This window comes from Macrosteles quadrilineatus, unplaced genomic scaffold (assembly GCF_028750875.1).
Source record: "Macrosteles quadrilineatus isolate MER2022 unplaced genomic scaffold, UCM_ALF_1.0 Scaffold_7__1_contigs__length_78375512, whole genome shotgun sequence".
Classification (NCBI taxonomy): Eukaryota; Metazoa; Arthropoda; class Insecta; order Hemiptera; family Cicadellidae; genus Macrosteles; species Macrosteles quadrilineatus.
Window position 1 is genome coordinate 54,239,425 of NW_026542600.1, and position 22,108 is coordinate 54,261,532.

At 33.1% G+C, this 22,108-nt stretch overlaps 1 protein-coding gene across 1 annotated transcript; it reads left to right on the forward strand.

Moving 5' to 3' along the window:
- The first annotated feature begins 964 nt into the window (after positions 1-964).
- LOC128999140 (testin-like) lies at positions 965-17,682 on the forward strand. Its single transcript, XM_054425514.1, has 12 exons — positions 965-1,082; positions 2,324-2,409; positions 4,173-4,312; positions 5,516-5,595; positions 6,363-6,514; positions 7,473-7,548; positions 7,979-8,396; positions 9,429-9,519; positions 10,341-10,500; positions 11,688-11,798; positions 13,450-13,617; positions 15,023-17,682. The coding sequence occupies exons 1-12, from the start codon at positions 1,002-1,004 to the stop codon at positions 15,206-15,208; spliced, it is 1,749 nt and encodes a 582-aa protein (XP_054281489.1). The 5' UTR covers positions 965-1,001; the 3' UTR covers positions 15,209-17,682.
- Positions 17,683-22,108: the final 4,426 nt, after the last annotated feature.

Consider the following 22,108-nt stretch of genomic DNA (forward strand, 5'->3'; position numbering starts at 1 on the left):
TGGCGGGTTGTCGTGCACGCTAGAGTCAACGTGCCACCCCGACAACGAGCCACCACGTCAACCCGCCACCTCAAACTTCTTCTTCTTTTTGATGGCGTGTTGACTTGGTGGCGGGTTGACGTGGTGGCGCCTTGGCGCGTTCCCACCGTGAGCAACTGCAGAAGTGCAGACCGGTTCATAATCTCTGTAAAATCCATTAGCGGTTTAAAATTGGTCCCAACTATGACCCAGATTTTAAAATATAATTAGAACTCGACAAGTTCACTCTTACTATTAGCATTGTGTATACATGTATACGTGTATACACTATACTCAATGCCACAGATAAAACATACTCCCTTAGTCAATGCTATATTGCTATTAGGCTCGAGGATTATCCTCCTAGTTCATGAATACATCGAATGCTTCGAGCGTTTGTTTGAATGCAGGAATAGGAATACTAGGGATATATTGGAATTCGAATAGTAATTTATTCGATTATCCTATCCCTAATCCCTATACCTATAAACTTCACTGATTCACTCAGAGAGTAAACGGTTATGTCGTTCCGTCATTTAATTAAGTTTAGTTTATAGTTTATTTGTTTATTTTATACTAGTTTGGTTTATAGTTTAATTTACTGAGGTTGCAGGTCGACGTCGACGTTACGACGTTATAGTTTCATGTTTATTTTATTCACACCATCGTGATCGTGCACATTGTATTGACGCTCAGTACGATTGAATTGAGATTGATCAAAACTCAAAACTTCAACTTCCATTGTCAAACCAAACGAGAACGAGAACGAGAGTTGTAGTGATAATGAAACATCTCCAGGCGTCCAGAGAAAGAAGGTGAAGACTGAAGAGATAAGTAAGATGACTCATGTCGACGATTTTTCGTTTTCGTTGATTAGTGAATCACCTATACATACGTTGACGTCATTCAGAACTCTCTTAAACTGTTGTGGTTGTGTGTAGTTGTGGTTTCAGTTTAAATAAGTTTATCTATATTCAATAAAAATGGACAACGATTCTAATAAAACAACTGTACCATTATGTATTAGAAACCTTGAAGAAAGGCTTAAAAACAACATCGACAAGGTAGGTATCAATGACAAAATTGGCTATATATGTTAAGGAGTAGGTCTACTGTATAGGTAGTGGCCTTTGTCCGATTTGTTACATTAAAGGTTGGTATTGTCTTCCCTGCAGACTAATCAGCTCTTATTTAGGTATGAAGAAGGGTTCAAAACATTGGAACAGGGCAGGTAGCTGAGTAGCCTGACTGGTTACCGGTACTGTGTTGCAGAATTGCATCACAGGTCTTTAAATGGGCACTTAATTAACTTACACAGTCGCGCCTAGCATGTTGCCGGGATGGTAGCAGTGAGCTAAGCTGCAAGTGGCAAGAATTGCCAAGTCGATTGTTTACATTGCTTTAACCGACGGGATGGACCGACTGGCTAACGTATGGTAGCATTTTAGAACCAAGAGTTCTCCAGTTTTCCGACAAGAGGGTTTTTGGGCACTTCCGTATCTGTTGGCACAAACAACCGAATGAAAATATTGATTATTTGATTGTTTCATTTGATATATCGTTTGGTTAACTTAGTATAAGTTAATACCTTACCTAACTAACCAAACAAAATATTGATCGATATTTTCATTCGGTTGTTTGTGCCAACAGATACGGAAGTCTACCTGGGTTTTTTATTAACTTACCTATTCTCTGTATGGTGCATTTTGTTTGTTTGCTGATTAGTTTTGGTCGGAGTACCGGTAGGCTACCTTATATTTTTCCACCTGAGATCTGTTGTGGATATAGGCGCTATCATAATGTCTGCTTGAGACTTAAACATCTTGTAGCACAGTTTACAGAAAAGAAATTGTTAGTAGGCTAACACCATCCTTCTTTATTCTATTCTAATTCTATACTTATGTCGCTCTGTGAGCAGTGGACTGCTTTGTTAAACAGATTTCATACTAAGATGTGGTAACCCACATACAACTGACCACTCAACAAAATACTGTAACCAAATCCAATATTTTGTTCTTCCTGTCCCATCCCAGGATGTTAGATCTCCATTCTTTTGTGATCACAGGATGAACCTTAAACTTGTGAGCAAAGCATTTAATTGAGTACTTAAACAGTTAACCAACAAATGACTTAGGCATAACACCGCTTGGTTTATTTCATATTTTCCTTTTAATCCATATTTATTTTTTACAAAAAATATTTCTTTAAACTTATGTGTGGTCTATGAGCACAATAGGCCTACTATTTATGTTACGTTTTTATATTTTGGTTTCTTTTAATTTGATTTGTTTTATTCTGTTTTTAGACACGTTTAGGCCATGAGTTTGGAGCAGGTGCACCGTGCTTAGTTTGTAAACAGTTATGCCCTGGACTCGACCTACATTATTGGAGGTTAAGTGTAATAATTAATTACTTATTTAAGAATTAACAGTCTCTTTATCTGTTGATGAATATTTTTGGATAAATAGAGTTTTATATTGGGAAGTATTTTATACCAGAGAGAAATAAGGTGCCTAGGCGAGGAATCACGCCTATAGGACGTCCGTGCGCTTTCAGCTTTCGGAGGCCTATGTTGCACCGGAAATATACTTGTAATGAGCAAGGAAGAGGCCGAGCGGTTATAGCACTTTGCTAAAATTCCCATATCACAGGACACAGGGTCTTTCTCCACCGAGAGCGTTGTAGTAGGTACATGTAAGAGAATTACTTTGTCCTAGACGCCACTAGGTGTACCATTGAATGTTTCCTCTCTACCTTACTTCCCTGTGTTTATACTTAATAATATAAAGAAAGGAAATCCAAAATGGTTTGTTATACTTCAGAAGGTGTATGATATAAATAATTAGGTTAATACATTTTTGTAATTAGTCATCAAATTCTACAATCAAGCGAGAGGGCCACAACTGGGAATTCCTGAAAAACCAGGAAAATCAATGTTTTTAGTGCCATTTTGTTATGGATCCAAGACAAATTTAGTAGGGTTTAGACCCTTAGCTACAAGTACAAAATGCAAAATGTTTGCCGAAGGTCTAATTAGACCGGGATTTAGACCCTCAGCAACTGATCCTACTTTCAGTAAAATAGTTTTGCCTGCATATCTGGAAAAAGTTATCTTTATTCTGTCCGATTAATCCTTTAAGGTATGCCTTAAGGGATTACTTGGACAGAATAAAGGTAACTTAACCTCTTGTCCCTACAATTCATGAAGTAATCCGGAAGGCAATACACAAAATGAAGTATCTGAAAAAAGCCCAACTCAAAATGCATACAAATTGCTATTATGAATATAGTAGGTAAAGTTTCCATGTAGGATAATTTTTTTTTTTTTTTGAGGATACATTTCCTGAATTTTTTGACTAAAAAGCATATCCACATGCCAAAGTTTTTGTAAATATGTATGTTTGTATCTTCTCGAATCAGTTGTTTGTAAATGTATTTTGTATATTGAAATTCTGACACCATCAATCCCTTATTGGGTAAAAGGTGAATACATGGTAATAAGGTAGGCTACCTAATAGTAATAATATAAGATCCCCACCCGTAGAACAGGCACACTGCTAGTTTTAGTAAAGCTATACAAAATTAAACTCAGAAACTAGGTATATTAAAGCTTAAATAAACATGTTTGTAATGTGTTTCGCTTTCCGACTGATTTACGTTTTACATCCGACAAATAGTTCAGTGACATTACAATATAGATTAATCCACTCAGTTCTTGGTTCCCACTGACAGAAAAATGTGAGGGGTAGTAGAGAAGTAGGCCTAAACATTGACCAGCACTTCTGTGCGTCGATGGTTTGCTACTAACCACACTAAAACATATGGGTGCTGGTTTTTGGCAGTGCTTGAGGTAGGGATGAGTGAGTCACGTTGAGTAGCAATACACGGATGTTTTCACAAAAGTACCTCCGCCCCCTCGCCAAGACTCGACCAGTTCTGGTCACGCACACAGAAATTTTGGCTGATTGTCGAGAGATTTTATTTTATTTTATTTACATAAAAAATACAACTTTAATTGCTAAAATTTAATTACTAAAGTAATTACTTTAATATTATTGATCAAGAGGGAGGTTGAGATGTGAGATTCCAGTGTGTTTACAAAGTAATATCCTGTGATTTCCATTTAGACTAAATAATTGTTTTGTTTTTAACAGAAATACTTGCAAACTTTGCAAATGTAAAAAAGAAATCCATGACGTAGATGAGGGTGAAAATTTAAGATACCACCTTATTTTCAACAATGAAAATGACAAGAAAACATCTCTTAGATCCCTAATAAAGGAAGAAGACAGGGGTAAGTAATCGAATTATTGAGTTTCAGGTTTTTATTTGTTATACTGTCTTAGAACTCCCCATTAAAGGGAATTATCTGTAAATGTTAGTATTTTAATAAATAACTCGTATTTCATATAACATTACATTTAGCTATAACCAAGATACCCAATTTCCATTAAGATGTATTGATAGAATTATTTAAACTTTTTCGGTTTATATTTATAGGTATGAGCTCCTGAGAAGCTTCTTATTTTTAAACCACTTGTTAGTGTAATTTAAGCTAAAATGGTTTAAATTCCCTTGTTCTGCCAAATTAAATTTTCCTTGGTCAGTAATAAACAACTGTAGTTTCAGACTACAAGAGTCCATGTTCAATTGGGACTAAAACATTAAGTCATCTATTCAAGTCGGACAGATCCATCAAAACCTCTGGAAAATGCACATGACTCATACACACAACAAAAATATTTAAAAAAAAAACTAGTAAAACATTGAAAATACTGGCCAGTACTGTCACGGGTGACACTTGCGGCTATGTCATTGCGTGGTTGGTGACGTAACGTCCTTCTCCTGGCCTACCTTAGTCTGCAGATAGCTTCATAGCCTGTATACTAGTGGTTTCAATTAATCACGTAGGCTGACATGGAATTTTTCTTTTGTAACATTGTAAAGCCCCCCATACACGGGCGAGCATGTTCGCAAGCATGTTGGCGAACATGCTCGGCATTGTCAACAGACGGACGAGCATGCTCGAGAACATGATCGCCGCTACTACCCAGTAGGCCTACTCTTGCTTCTCTTGAGCTGTGACAGTCAAGTTGTGTTTATTTATTTAAATTTAATATATTTAATTTATTTATTTTGATTAAATTCAAATGGATGCTAATGCTGTTGTGGCCATTTGTGGTGACTATATTATGGCGACGAGCCGAGCGCCGAGCCCAACATGTTCGCTGGTACAAAGGCTCGCGGATCCCACACAGAGCGAGCATGTTCGCCGCCAACACCGTCACGAACATGCTCGCGAACATGCTCGCCCGTGTATGGAGGGCTTAACTTGACTTGTTTTAAAATCAAACGAGAGGTTGGTCCAATGTAGGATGAAGAACAATGAGCTTAAGTTCAATGACCCAGAGATTATACCAGGAGAGTGTAATTTGTTTTATTTCTATATTCATTAAATTCATTGGTCTGACAATTTTCCTGCATTTATTTTTCATAGTCCTGGCCATCAAGCGGACCAACAACGCAGAAAAACAGATGAAATTCGATTGGATACCACCTGAGGTTCCTTCAAATATCGTAAGTTTTGTAACAACCGTTAACATACAGAATATGTAAACCCACAACTTTGCTATAAATCCTATGAGTATTGTACGTAAAAAGAAAACCAAAAGTTTTTTTACAAACCTTTGTAATTTGATGTGAGTTTAAAATCAAATACAGAAAAAATAATAAAATGCATTCAGATTCCTGTATAGCCTACAGTTAATTGTGGCATTACAATATTGACAAATAACTTTTTAATTGCGTAATGTATGGATAAAATTAGGTTATATGTTAGAGGCAGTTGTTGCCCATTCGTATTCATTGCATTCACTTTGTAGAGACAGCTCAACCGGTGAGGGAGAGGCCGGTTGCTGGGGGAAGTGACTTGAGTAGAGGGGGGGTGGGGGACTGATGCGCGAGCGCGGTGCAGACTACCTTAACTCAGCGTGTCTCAACGCAGACTGAGCTCAGCGGCGTACTGCATTACCATTGACTACCACGACCCAAGCGTCAGCGGCCCGAATTACGTCGTCAAAATTGGTACCGACTAATAGTATAGCGGTGGGCTCTCTAGTTACGTTTATACTCAATGGTATCGACCATGTAATATATAATTAGTTATAAGTTAATTTACCTTAGAATGTGGTACATGGATACAAGTTCTTTGTGTTCATATTTTTGTCAGAAAGATGCTCAGGTAGTAGCTGTTCAAAGGCATCAAACTTCAGTTAAAATTAGATATTGATATCCTTATAAAATATATTTAGATAATTTTTGTGTATTTTAAATTTGTTCTATAGGCCGCTGATTATTTGAGCAGCCTCCCTGAGGACAAGTTGCCCGTTACAGGCACAGTTGCAGCAGAATGTAGGAAATTGTGCATCAAGAAACAATTTCCAATTCACGACATTATACAGAAATATGAAGAAATGCCGAAAACAGAACTGAAAAGGTATGTTACTTCAAGCAGCCTTCTAAATTACAAGTTCCTAAAAACTTTTGTCTGAGGACCCCACCTTAATCCTGGATTTTGTTAATGACCCATTTCTTAAATATATAAATAATAATTATTATTACTATTTACTAATTTACTATTATAATCTTATTGTTATTATTTAGTAAATTAACTTGTTAGGGTCTACTGAGAAAATTATCTCCAAATGACTGTATAATGATGGTTTAGTTGAAAGAACAATATTTATTGCCAAACAATTTTATATAAAAAACATTTTTATGTAAAAACATTTTAATTTGCGAGTTTTCATAAGCCAAAGGGTACTATTTAAAAAATACTACATCTGCATTGAATGTTGACAACTGTCTGCTTCTGTGTGTGTTCGTCATTTTCCACATAAAGGATTTTTCTGTATTACATGCTAAGACAGTTTTGTTTTTTATCTTATGTTCGGAATAATGAGGGACAGTCAACACAAATTTTGTTAGAGGTGAAATTTACCAAGTAGAGATTCTAACTACAAGAACTTCTCAAAACCAAGGTGGATTTATTTTGCTGAGATTATAAAATCGTAACTTGAGATTATAAGTTGTGTAGAGGTGAAATTGACATTGATTCTTTTGGCTACTTTAAAGGGGTTTGAAAAAAAAATTCTGTATCAAAGTTTTCTACTGAGAAATTTGACAAAAAGAGTTTGAACGTCTTTAAATCAGTTTGGTTTTTCACGTACCAAATTTGTCTTTGGTAAAAAAGATTCATCCATGAGATTCACTCTTTAAAAACATATTTTATGGATATAAAACAGCTTAAAGAATGATTAACTGTTTAAATACGTGCTACTGTTTGGAGTGAATACTCTTTGGCACAACTCTTATCAACAAAAGTTCAGCAAAAACTTAAGTTGGTCATATTATAATATGTCATGAAAAATTAATTGAAATAAGAATTTTTTCAGATACTGCACTTTCTTGCAAAAATTACAACAAAACGCTGGAGTGGGACAAGTTCTACGAGTTACTCACACAAAAATGGCAAGTGTTGTATTTTATGTTACCAGCCTGCTATTTGTTGAACTCTGTGGTATCCTGTTTGAATGTAGCAAAACAGTTGCCTGGCAATAATATATTATTTTATAGTCTAAAACTACTGTCATGAAGTTATCCCGCGGTCATAAAAGTTGTACAGTAGGACCTTAATACAAAGTGGAGGAGAAATTATGATCATCTCCTAGGAACACGCAGATATAATCGTCTCCTGAGATTGCAGATGGCACTTTTTGTGATAGCGACAAGCCTGTCTAATAATTGTTGCAACTTTGGGTCAGTTGTCGCAAAATCTGACAGTCATGTATAGACTAACAAGTATTTTGATATGAAAAATTGCAAGTACATGTACTGTGTTTCTGCCTAAATATAATCACTTTATACGAAATGTCTAATCAATCATGTGTCTACGTTTCAGCTCCCCTACGCTGAATATCCTTTACGAACTAGAGTGGAAGAAATTAGTGCACCATTGAGGAATTTGAATTTAGGAATGCAACACCCCGTGAACTCATTCCCACACATCTATACAGTAGAAAAGAATCTGCAAACATCGCCAATGACAGATATGAAAAGTCTTGGCAGAACCATCCCGATAATGCCTCCTACAATTGATAACGCTTTGACAAATAAGATGTGTAATACTGGTCGAAAGTTTGTAACGTACGCTGGATGTGAACTTGATGATAGCACAAACCAAAACAATAGTACTGCCTTTGATGATGACAGAAGTGGCATCCTTCCACTCCAGAAAACAACGGTTGAAAATAGCAATGCAGAGGGACAAGACGGCCCTAACATTGGATTCAAATCAACCACTCCTAAGCTTAACGAAGGTAAACCTACATAATGAAACCGTGGGTACCCTCCTACGAACCTATAACACTATTTTTTTTATCCATCAATCTTTCCCAAATCTTCTGAACAGGAGAAGTTTCTATGCACTATGTTGACTAGATGTTATAGGGGATTATTACAAAAAATACATACTGTAATACCTTCATTTGAATTTCTTAAGGTAATTTGAACCAACATAAATTCTATTTGATAGTTAGTCCGATTTAAGGCCAATTTGGTGTTCATAAATATATGAGCACTTATCACTGTCTTGTCAAAAGATATTTTAGAAAACTTTTTCTACTACAACTACGTAATGAGATTTTACAGTTTTCTAAAAGTGCTCGAGAAGTAAGTAAAAGATTCAATCATTATCCAGTTCCAGTTACATTTTATTTACATACTGATTGATACAAACCTTAGCACTTTCAAGGATGTTTTTTTTTTGTCTATTTATTATAGCAAAATCCTCATCCACTTTAGGGCTATATTACAAAACTGCTTCGTTTTCAACGTTGTTTTTCTTCTGTTTAAAATAATGTTTTCTATATATTAAACGTGGGACGGTTTTTTTATTCAAAGATTCTGAAATAACCACTGGACAGATTTTCATGAATCTTCTGTTGAAATAATTCTGAGAGAAGGAAATGTCAACGCCAACATTTTAATTTTGGATCTCTGTTTTTTTTTTCTTTTTTTTTTTTTCTTTTTTCTTTTTTTTTTCGAGATTTTAATTTTGAAAAATTCTAGTAGCCGACACTACCTAACGTTTTAAGTTTGTTTCAGTGCAATAACATTTAGTTTAACTAATAGATGGTAACTTTATTACCTTTTAAGATTTTAAACATATATTGTTTAATTGGATTACTGGATTTATTGGTAAAACATGTAGATGCATGTCTGAACTTAATTTGGCAAATAATATGTCGCTGAATTTCTTTTTACAATAAACTTAAAATGTATATGAAATATTAGAGGTGGTAGTTGTATTGTTTTGTGTTGCCATTAACATTTACAATTTGTTTTTACAGGCGGTGAATTCCCGGACATAGTTCCAGCACAACCAAGCACATCCTACAGAGTGGATAATGAAAACAACTGCCAAGAGGACAACCCTGTCAGGTGATTTTAACGCAGACAGTTTTATTTTATTCGTCACAAAGAGTGTAAACTCTGTAATTTATCTGTAGATTAGGTAAGACCTCATTTTGAATTTTCAACAAGAAATTACTGGATCTTATAAACAATGGATACAAAACACCGTTCCGACATCAAAAATCCTACTGTTAAAACATTGTCTCCAGCGAAAGAAAATGGAGGAAAATTGCACAATAGACAACTCAATGTCAAAGAGAATTTAGTATCAGAGAAACAGCGAGCATCTTGCCGACACAAAATTATTGTACCGATTCTGGTATTGTGTGCAGTAGCTCGTACAGATTCAGGCAACCAGCTATAGTCTTACTGGAACAAAAAATATTGTAGGCCTACTTATTTAGTTATGGTTGAAACCAAAAATTTGAAATCTCAAACCAAAACCGAAAGAACTGAAACCGAATTTCAAATCTCAAAATCTTCACGCTAAGGCTAAACCGTTCTACTTGGCAATAATGCAATGATTATCATGCAATAAAAACTTAAATAAATTGACCCCTAGCCCTCACATAATAGCATGAATTACATGGTGTTGTCATAATGTTTTTAAGTGCAAACAATTTTTATAAACAACAAACTATAAAATAAGATCAATACTTAGGTTGGATCTCTGAATTTGCGGATGAAATCTCGAAACGAAAACTTTTCCAAAGTTTTGGTGTGCGAGCCAGAGATTTTTGATCGAGCCGAGCCCAAACCGAGCTATCGGAAACAATGGTAAACAGATCTGGGACTAGATTTTTTTTAATGCATCATGTTTATATGACCTTTATTGCATTTGTTTGCAGTGATGTGGCGTCCTCATGTGTCCTGAACACACAACATGATATTAGGTGTGTTGAGTGCAAGTGTTTCATAGACGACTCTACAGTTGCCGTATTTGCTAACAAGAGGAAGACATATGATTTAGCTTGGCACCCTAAGTGTTTTGTCTGTAGTGAGTGCAAAGTGAGTATATTTACCAAGTTTATTTGAATTTTCTAGGGCATTGTTATTTTTCAAAACATCATTTGTAAGGAAAAGTATAATCTCACACTCAGGATCGAACCAGCAATTTTCAGATTTGAAGGTCAATATTTTAACCACTCTGTAATCCAAATATGTTATGAAAAATGCACATGAACTCATCTAATTCTTAAAATACAATGTGAAAACTTAAAAATCTGGAATAGAGTTCATACAATATTTAATGATTAGGAGTAGGCAATAATCGACACCCAAACTGACACAAATTTTAAAAAAATTTCAAATTTTCGGGATTTTGTAGTTTTCTTAGTAAAAGTGCTATGATTTTTTTCTCTTTTTAATTTTATTTTTTTCCTGTAGTTTTAGGCTGACAGTAACCATGGCAACAGCACATAGTCCGTATTACAGTAGACTCCCTCTTATCCGGACTCGGGACCGAGGCCAGTCCGGAAATGGTTTTTCCGGTTAAACCGACGTCACTGAAAACTCGTTAAAATGGGTGTCGAGTCGATTAATAGTGTCCTTACACCTGGATGTTTATTTATATTATTTATTCAGTTTAGTTCAGCAGTTTAGTGTTATTTAGATTAGTTTAGTTTTAGGTATTGCACTAAAGAGTGTGGCACTGAGGACTTTCTTCATGCTTCTTTTTAAATTTAGGAGAGCATTGTATTGTAGACACGTGATCACAGGTCTCAAATCTTTCCCATGAGAACAGTCGTTTCAGTACCGCCCACTTCCTGCCGATCTAGTCCGGTTAAACCAATGTGCTGATAACAATTTTCCGGTTAAAGAGATGTCATTTCCGTCTAGTGTAGTCCGGTTAAAAAGTGTCCGGATAAGAGGGAGTCTACTGTATTGGCGGGTTAGAGAGGATTCACTGTATTTGCTTCAAACAAAGTGTATCGTAAATAATATAAAAGAAATATTAATAGGCATATTCAATTTATTTTACATTTTTTATTCAGCTTTTTAAGAGGGAATTGAAAACCTTACTCTGAAATAAAACCTGATTGGTTAGAGTCATAAACAGATTTCTATGTAACCACTTTTTAAGTAAAACGTTTCAAAGGGGAAGAAGCATATACAAGGTATATTCTTGCAGTACAAACTAAAGTTGTATAATATCAATTTGATTTTGTCAGTTGCATCAAAGTCTTATTTTACAGGAATTGCTTGCTGACCTCATGTATGTGTTGGACGAGAAAAACAAAGCGGTCTATTGTGGGAGGCATTATCCCAAAACTCTCAATATACACAGATGCAGCGCTTGCGATGAGGTAAGGATCAAATCTCTGTTGGATAAGTCATAAGTCATAGTCATGAGTATTTTATTGCATAAAACATTCTTTATTACAAAGGCAATGGTGAACAGATGCATGGTCGATCAATAAGTTATAAAAACTAAAACTAAAAAGTTACAACAAAATACAACAAGAACAGTACGATTGAGAGAAAGTTACCAATTCAAAAAAGTTAGCAAAAAAATTGTAAATGAAGATCTTGAAGCAATATCAGAGTCAAAAACAATAAAAAAACAATCTTAATCATATTTCACATACAGCTTGATCCATATTCTGCCCCTATCATCACTCTAATAATACTTTTTTGGACTTTAATATAATCTAGTGGTTCCATATTGTTTCTGTAACAATTCAAATAAACGGTATCAACAATCTGACACATTCTTTTCCCCCCAGCTTGTCAATAACGCTTATCATGGATAAGGGATGGTAGTAATTATAATATTGTATGGCAAAAATCCCAAAAGTTGCAATAAATTTGGAACTTAAATTTGTATAGCAATGGGTGTTGTGGCATTTTTTTTTAGTTAAAAGGTCTATAAAATAATAAATTTTAATTAAAACCAATCAAGCCACTTTTTTGTAATTCTGATCTTTGTTATTTTATAAGATTTATAGAATAATCATAAAAGTTGCAATAACTTTTGAACTGCGTTTTTTTACTGCAACATGGTTCGTACCATTTTGTTAAGAGTTAAAAAGAAAAGACTATAACATACTAAATTTTAATCAAAACCAAAACCGTTCAAGCCATTTTTTGAAATATGATTTTCCTGTTATTGTATGAGTTTTCATGGGGAAATTCCAGAACAAATATATCCACCCTTAAACACAAACTCAAAAATGCAGACAAAAACAATACATTTCCCATAGATGTATAGGTGGAGAAGGTAAACAAATCCCATTAGAGTAAAAAGTCTGTGAAATCTTGGTCTTCAGAAAATAATGTATCGTAGGTTTTACGAAATGATACAATACTTGTGAAATGTATTTTAACCTCAGGGCGTTCAGTTGTTCAGGAACTTAACAAGAATAAATATACAAAATTTGTAATTTGAATATTGGACCCGGAAATTCACACTAACAGTGTTTTGCATCTTTTCTTGGGAACTAAGAATATCATGATAGAAAATTGACCACGATGTTACCGTAATAAGTTTTGAAAATCTGCGAAAGTTTGAAAACTCATTTAAAATTGAGTAAATAAAAGTTATAACAGATTTGTAGCCTACAGTATATTTTTAATTTGAATCTTATTGGTTTATTTTGCATTGTTGGCAAGTTTTATTTATGAATCCTTGTACTAAAAGTAACATAAATACGTTTGGTATTTTTGATAAATTGTCTTTGGTATATTTTCACGATTTAAAATTTCATAGCTTGAACATACCATCACAAATAAAAAAAAATCAAAGTTAATTTTACTTCTTTGAATGTTTTTCCAAAGTGCAAGTAGGCTATGATGACGTTTTTAACAGAAAGCTTTAATCATACAATTTTGAATCTGGACAACCTGCAATTAATTGTTCTTGAAATATATTTTTGTGGCTCATTGGACACTCTGAATCCAAATACTTATAGTATTCATATTTCATTGTAATGAAATTTAATGTTTTTGTTCTTCCAGCTGATCTTCAATCCACAGTACACGTTTGCCGAAGATCAATACTACCATCTTAACCACTTCTGCTGCATAGACTGTGACATTGAGCTTGCAGGCCTAGAGTATGTGCTCAACGAAGACAACAAAAACCTTCCAACCTGCCTTAATTGTATAAAGGACATTTATTGTAAGGTAAGGTGATACATTTTTGCATTGTATTTTAGGGTTACATTTTTTATCAATATACCCCTCATGCAACTGAATTTTGATGAGCAGGAAAGTCTAATTAGTACATGAACTTTTATAGGACTGGGAAATCAGTAATAATTTTCATTAGCTTACAACCAAGCAGCCATTCACTTACAGTGTACCGTTGGTTTCCTTTTAACAATGTTCTGTGTGAAAATCACAATGTTAGTGATTTCGTGCTTGCGGGAGTTGATCACAAAGTTCCAGCGTTTCTGGTGTAAAAATTTAAAATTTGAGAAAATAAATTACAAGATTTAGAATTGATTCAACAGAAAGTAACTATTTACCACCCAACTGGGGCAATGAATTTTTGTTGAAGATATTGTTGTATTCAATTGTTATTGTTGTACATATTTGTACAAATTGTTTTATAAATTGCACCCGGATTTGACTTTTGTTTATTGATTTTGCCTGTATAGTAGTAATGGCGATGAACTAAAACTGATAACCATGATTGGTAATTTTTTATCTGTTTGACGGTGTGATGAGTGTAGCTCTTTACGGAATTTCACGTTGAGGTTACTACACCCTCTGGTACTCGCAAGTAGTTTGTTGAATCTTACCTGCGAGCGCTAGTGTTGCACCTCCTTATAGTAGCATCCAACTAACCTATATGCACTGATGAGTTGGCGCTGAGGACTTTCTTCATGCACAGGTTCGATTCCCCAACGTGTTTAACCCATATTAAGCTCATTAATGTATGTGGCCTCAGCTGGTGAGTGGCCTTAAATTAGCTTTGTCCGGCTTGGGTGGAAGTTTACAGCATTAATAAGTTATAGGTAATGCACATATCATCTGTTTTGCTTGCGTTTACACTAGTACAGAGGAGGAGGATACAGATTTATTTTTTTCTTTTATTTTGGTTAAATGCCGTCATATCGTGTTGATATACATATGCCTCAAACAGACATAAAACAAAAAAGCATTGATAAAAAAATCATAAATAAATTCCCACGTTGAAGGTTTAGCGATACAAATTAATTCTAAGCTAAATGGTTTATGGTACCTTGCTCTGTCAAGTGATCCTGTGCAGTAGTACATTACTTTAGTTTCGGACTTGGAGTCCATCATCAGGTGTGACAAAAACATCAAGTCATCTATCCTATTTGTGTAGATCCCTCGTTACCATTTTAGAACACATAAAACACAGACGGCAAAAACATGATTTAAAAAACTGGGGATAGTGTTATCACGGGAAACACCTGCGGCGACGTCGAAATGTCATTCAAAAGATCTTAAAACAAATTTTTTCTTAAGACTGCAAACTCTGCATGAATGCCGTAGAATTTTCATTCTACTCCTTAAAAGATACTTGCGTACACTGGAAAATAAATTTTTCCTCTTACAGAAATGCCGCAGGTGTGGAGATCCTATAGGCCCCAGAGAACAGGGGCTCAGCCACGAGGGTGTTCACTGGCACCCACGATGTTTCCAGTGTTCGTCTAATACATGCAACAAGCCTTTGTCAGCCAACAGTTTCATCTTTCAAGGAACAAAGCCTTACTGCTCGAGGGAATGTCGTGACCGCAACTGAGATATCGTTATTTTTTCCTACCACTGCATGGATATTATCACATTGCCACACCTGTAAACAATATGCAAAATTGTTCATTTCTGCTCGCTGAATCAGCTGATTTCACTGAAGGTTTTTTTCTATAAAACACTATCATCCGATAATGCATGAATGAAAGTGAAGAAAAAGCCACCATAACATAAATGACATTTTATATTTAACTAAAAAGTTTATCTGTGAGTAATGATAAGTTAATAATGGTGGTAGGAAGTTCTTGTATGCATTACGAGCACAAACATTCATTGCTACTCTAAAAATGTATGGCTGCACTCAGCTAAAGCCCTGTGCAACTATGATGCACTTTGCGCTCTTAATATACAAGCAGCAATTTGTGCATTATGTTTTGTAATAAAGTCATATAGTACTCGTTGAGTCGACACACTTTAAGGCGGCACTTTGGATAACCCAGACTGGTTTAAAATAAAAGTTTCTAATGGTTGTTTGTAAGTTGTTGGACAAGAGTTTTGAACTGTCAACATATTTACACACCTACACACCAAGACTGTTTTATAGTTTTATACATTCCTTTTGTATATTCCTTTATGTATTCCTTGTGTTACCATAACATATGCACTTATGGACTTTTACAAATCAAATTTACTTTTTAAACTTTATTTATTTAAAGTTAGGACAAAGTATTCCAAGAATTTATGTAATGTTTGAAACTAATATTTCTATATTTGATATTTTCATACTTTCAACCCTTCTCTACGTTTTTCACCTTAACATTTTCTGCCCATGTGTTCTTGTATAAATAATATTCCTACTTAAAAATGAAATCAAGAAGGTCCAACTGCATTCCGTATTGAAGTGAAATATTTGAAATATAAGTGATCTCTAATGTTTTAGTATAGGCTCATTAGTGCTACAACACTCTATATAGTCTTAAAATTTACCTACGTACTTAAAGTTTGTAATGATTGTTGATCAGTTGTTTTGTGGGCTGAATAGTCATTTCACACATAATTTTTTAACAAGAGTTTTGAAAATTTGAAACTTGCCTTAAAACTAAGACTGCTTTACACATCCCATGTATAAATTCTATGTTGCCATAACGCCCATAACATGTGCGCTTTTATAAATTACATATAATTTTTAAAGTTAAGTTACTTGTTCCATATATACAAATGTATATAACGTTTAAAACAAATATTTCTATTTTTTTCATACTTTTAAACAGTTTTGTCCTTTATTTACCTAAATAGTTATTTCAACCCATGTGATTTGTTCTTGTTTAAATACCATCCCTGCCTTATAGTCTGGAATTACATTTAATAAAACTATTGTGCTAATATTGTTAAGGAAATTGACAGGAAAGCAGGCTTACCTTTAAATAAGTCCATAGAGACACATATCAACAACACAAAAGTAGAAATTTTCTTCAACCACTAGAGAAGTGGTTTAAAGTTTTCTCTAGTGGTTGAAAAAATGGTCAGTGGCCCGAAAATGTCCTTAATAATTCCTGGAAAAAGCCCTATATTTTAATCAGATAACCTTATTGTCCTAGTATTTAATTATAGCCAGAAAATATATCTCATGGTAAGATAAAGTTATTTTTATTTATAAAAAAAAAAAAAATTAAAGTTAAATTTAATCTCACAAACTAAAGTCATGCTTCATCATCATTTCAGTCCTGAATAATCTTTTTTTCTGACTAATATTGAGAGGAAACATACTTATAACACAGCTTTATTAAAAGTAGTAAACAAGTTAGGCATATTGAAGTTTTTGTCACTTAAGTGGTACCATAAAATAGAATATCTTTATGAACATAAACCTTAAAAAGCAATAACTGTGACAGCATTAAAAATCTCACAATACTTTCGTCATGCCTTGTGTCGTTTTGGACTTAGTGATATATCAGACGCAGTGCAAGCTTATCTAGAGAATTCTAGTATTGCTTTTATCTGTCATCCTTTACATCGTGCCTGAATTTGTGGGATGCACTAAACAATCCCATTGAATACTGACAATGATTTTATAATAAATAGTTAACGCAACTTGATAAGACTGAAACTTGTATTATGGCGTAGCCTCAGTATCACTATAATTGTTATAATAGTATATTAAGGAGGATAGCAGCTACCTTACCTTGAAGAAGTGCAGATAGGCCATAGAACAAAAATACAGTTTGTAGTTTTCAAGAGTGTCATATATAGTTATAGTTTTGGACAAATATTTACCTAAATCGGCATTAATTGTTAATTGAAGTGCCAAAACATATTTTTTGACAGTATATACTTTTTTAGTATTTAAGAGGGTAAAATAAAGTTGTAATATTAGACCTGTTTTATCTTAAAACAGCATTATTTTCTATTGGACACAACATATTTTTATAGTCATTATATATATTGTATCATTATTGTTTATTTATGTATTTTTATAAATTATTTATCGTCATGTTAAAAGACAAATATATTTATATTCATTCTAATTAGTTTGTGATGTCTACCTCTTTCCCTCGTTGTCTTTTCCTCGCAATATCATGTTTGGTAACAGGATTGTTTCATTTATGATCTTCCATCCCTCCTTTAAAGGACCACCTTAGAAATGTGTTTAGTAATAAACTTAACACATTTTTGTTCTGATTGTTTAAGCACGTGAGTGATTGCTTGGAAAAAATATTAATATAAATGAGTGTCAAGTCAATCCCGAAATTTCAAGATGGTCCTAGCCAATGACAGGATTGTATTATTTTATGATTTGCACTTTTTAGTCATTTAAAATTAGTGTGGAGTGTTTGTTAAGCCCTCTAATGTTTTAAATGGGACTTATACATTTACACTGCACACTTTTGCCATCTTTCAATGTAAAAAAATAGTACTTTTGTCACTTGTCCTTAAAAAACTTTAAATGGACTTTTCAACAAAGAGTGACTTAAAAATACAGTGATAAATAAAAAGTCTATAAAATATTTCGTAGAATAGGAAATTAAAACTAGTTTCAATGCTGTAAAATTTCAATGGTGACAAAAAACATATCGCTGAGTTAACTTCTTCAATTTGAAAATTTCAGGTATAGTTCTGTTAATAAAACAACAAATTTATGTACAATTTCATTTCGTTTATACTATATTTTAAGATAGGACTTTCCTAGTATTATTTTCGTATCAGTTTAGTTGACATAGTAAACTTAGAATAGAACTGAGTGCAATGAAAACTTCCTTTACATAAAACTGTGTTTAGCCAATAAATCTTCACGCCAATGTTCAAGCCTTATTACTGTTTATTCTTACATCGGACCTTTATTTAGAGAATGTATCCAGCCATAATATGCAGCCAATTTCCTGTAGCAAATTGCCCATTAAAAACTAAATCACACATGTCACAACGAGTATTACGGCTTTATGTTCAAGCAGCACAAATAGAAATTATACATTAGTGCAGCTGTGAGCTATAAAAGTGACCTATTTAGAAGCAAACATAAATAGCTTACCTGGTTCATATTCGAAACTACTTTAGTTTTAATTTCTCCCCTATACAGAGTGTTCAAAAAAGGTGGGTACATATTTTACATAGTGATTCCTTGGGTCAAAATAAAGAGAATAATCAAGAATAACATTTTCTCCAAAATCACTTCGCCATTTTGTATTTTTTTCATAAACATTTTTATCTTTGCATTTTTTCAACCGATCTTTATGGAACTTAGTATGTATGTTAAGGTAGAAGAGACCCATGTTAGAAAAAAATCATTTTGATTCAACTTAAAATTTCAAAATGGCGGCCATTTAACATTTTTAAACTTAAATTACTCAAAAATGGCTGATCTTATGAAAAAATTTCAGGAACACTTTTATTTAATTTAGCATTTTCAATTCTCTATCAAACGATACCAAGTTCAAAAAGATCGAATAAGAAATAGATGAAATATTAATATTATAATAATGAAATATTATTGTAAAATGGAACAAACCTGACTGACTAGCTTCTACCTTCTTCATGTTATGCTGAACGAGAATAAGTAAACTGTAGTAGTTTGCTTGTTTATTGATTCATTTTGATAAAATTTAGTGAGTATATTTATTTTATACTATCACATTTTACCAAACATATGCTTAATTACCTTTCCTGTAGCAGCATAAGTATGTGTTAAACCACAGCCACCTCTAATACACAAGGCCACGGTTGGAACTGGCAAAGATGCAATCACCTGCCTGGGTCCGGCACACACGCTAGGCTATCAAAACATCAATGAGAGTATTGCTGTTTACTCTATTCTGTATCAATGAATGAAAGTATGTAAACTAAATATACGAGTATTAGAGGATTTAAGATTATGGTAAAATATAAATTAGAATCAATGTATCCAACTTTATTAAGTGAAAAAATACAACATAGCACAATATGTCAAAAACTAACATAACAAACATAATGTTTTTATTTGGTTGTATTTATCGTATGAATGTGAAAATGTCTGGAATTTGCATATTTTCTTTGTTAATTTGATAATTTTAAATAAAACTCCCATTGCAAATAGATTTTTAGAGACTAACATCTAACAATTTGTTCAAATAAAATGATTTTCAATTTGAAATAGGAATATAAATACTTTATTATATTTTAGCTCTGACTATTCAATAGTCAATGGTTTTAGCCTACCTGAGGAATCCCAAGTCTACATTTCGTCATTTAGTCTGCAAGATTGTTACAGCGGGGAATTAAAATAATTTGAATTAAAAAGTAGGCCTAATTTGTATAGGAATCCAATGAATGGGTAAAGTTTTAAAAATGCCACCATTTTGCTTATAGAAATGTTTGGGAGTTGAAATTTTTACAAAATATGTTCAAAACCTACTTAATAAATTTTATGTAGTTTCATAGCTTTTGGTGTATAAACGGCCAAATAAAATACAATCAAACGTCTATACCCCTATAGACACACTCTGTATATTTTTAATGCTGTTTATTTTACAAAATACCAAAGAATCTTTCAACTGATAATTTACGTACAAGCTCATATACTAGTTAAATATCAACACTTATCTTAGAGAAAGAAACCCTTTTTTGGTGGGGTCATTATAAAATATTGTCTATTTAACTCAATTGTAGTCTTTAATTCTTTCACTATTACAATCAGTTTGGAAATCAAACTATTCAATACATTATCTTAACTTCTTTACAACTATTCAAAGTGCAAAACAATAATATTTTATTCTGATGGGTTTAGCTTAGATTTTCCAAGCTCATTTACTCTCACATACAATAAATTCCTTTACAACCTGACTTGTCATTTTGACAAAAAATGCATTTCTACCTCTCATTGCAGGAAACCTAGATATCATTTATCACAGTGAATCGTGAACCAATAGTTTAACACAACTTTCTCAGTTAATTTATTAATTCAAGAATCTTTTTTCTGAGAAAACTTTTTGTACTAGAAAATCACAGTTTGATATAATAAATATATTTCGAAACAGATCTTTAGATTTGCAATTTGAACTGTGTAACATATTTTGTTATCCTCGATAGTATTTACATAGACAAAAGTGTAATATTGCTCTTTTGTCTGTGGTACGGTATTATGTTTTCAGTGAACTGATTGGAAAAGCTTTAGCGTTTGATGTTGGCCCGACAAGTTAAACAACAAGACAATCACTTCATGAACACTTTCATTAACCTTCCCAATGAATACAGAAACACCCTCAATCAATAAAATTACACATAATATTTTCTTAAAGTCCTATTATTACCAGGGTGCAATTAAATCTTCATTATACATCATCATTCTAAATAGGGTAATATTAAGTTTACCAATTCCAAGAAGATGTATTTATTTATTTTACTTGGGTTGTAAGAAAGAGAATGACAATGCGTGGATATCAAATTGATTAAAATATGTGTCTGAGAATGTAGTTATAACATATTCAACTTTTAATTAAAATACATAATAAACTAATAAAATGCAAAAATATCCAGGTCACAGCAAACCTGCAGAATGAGCAAAATTCTATTTGCCTGGTTGTATTTTCACTTTATATTTCTTAAATATTTCACAAATATTTTAAACAAGTATAATTTATTCCCTATTTAAATAACAATAGGATTCATGAGTAGTTAAGTACAGTATTCTGTTATAGGAAAGGTAATGTTTTTTTGTAAAATGTTAATGTCTTAGTATGAAATAAATAAATTTGCCAAATTTGAAAAAAATTTCATAAACAAGCAAACTACAACAGTTGTCTTATTCTCCATAAGGATATCATGGTAATTTATACTTACTGTTTTTTTTTCAAACTTCCCTGTGATCATGCAAACATTAAAACTTTAATATAACTAAATTGTTTGTTTTTTTAGTAGCCTAAATGGTGTTAAAATAATTTACAACATTTTAACCAAACAACCAATCATGAGCAAACTCATTTTAACACCATAAAATCCTCCCGCTCCCATAGTCCGATCATGTTGGTTCACAAACTTGTACGAATTAACAAACCTAGGTTTACAAGTCTGTGCCAAGTTTAATTAAAATTAAATAATTTTAATTCGAGTTATGTGCTAATGGACACCACCCACACATATAGGCCTAATATTTTTTCGCTACACTACATACAGTACCATGTTTTTATAATGGACTTCCAACGCTAGGATTTAGCCCGGGAAACAGCTGTTTACCGCCTGCTTAAGGGTGTTTGGTCAAAAATTTTCATGTCCGATTTTTTGTTATTGTTCAATTATACTAAAAATTAGAGATACAAAAAGCTTGAAAGTAGTAAATTTTTTATCTTTGGTAGGCCTACCAATTCACAGGAAGAATGGGTAATGTGATTCTCACCAAAATTGGTATTCAGGTGTGGAAAAATAAGATAATAATCACTAGCTATTTAAAATTATAAATATAAAAAAAATAAATTTGTTTTTTTAT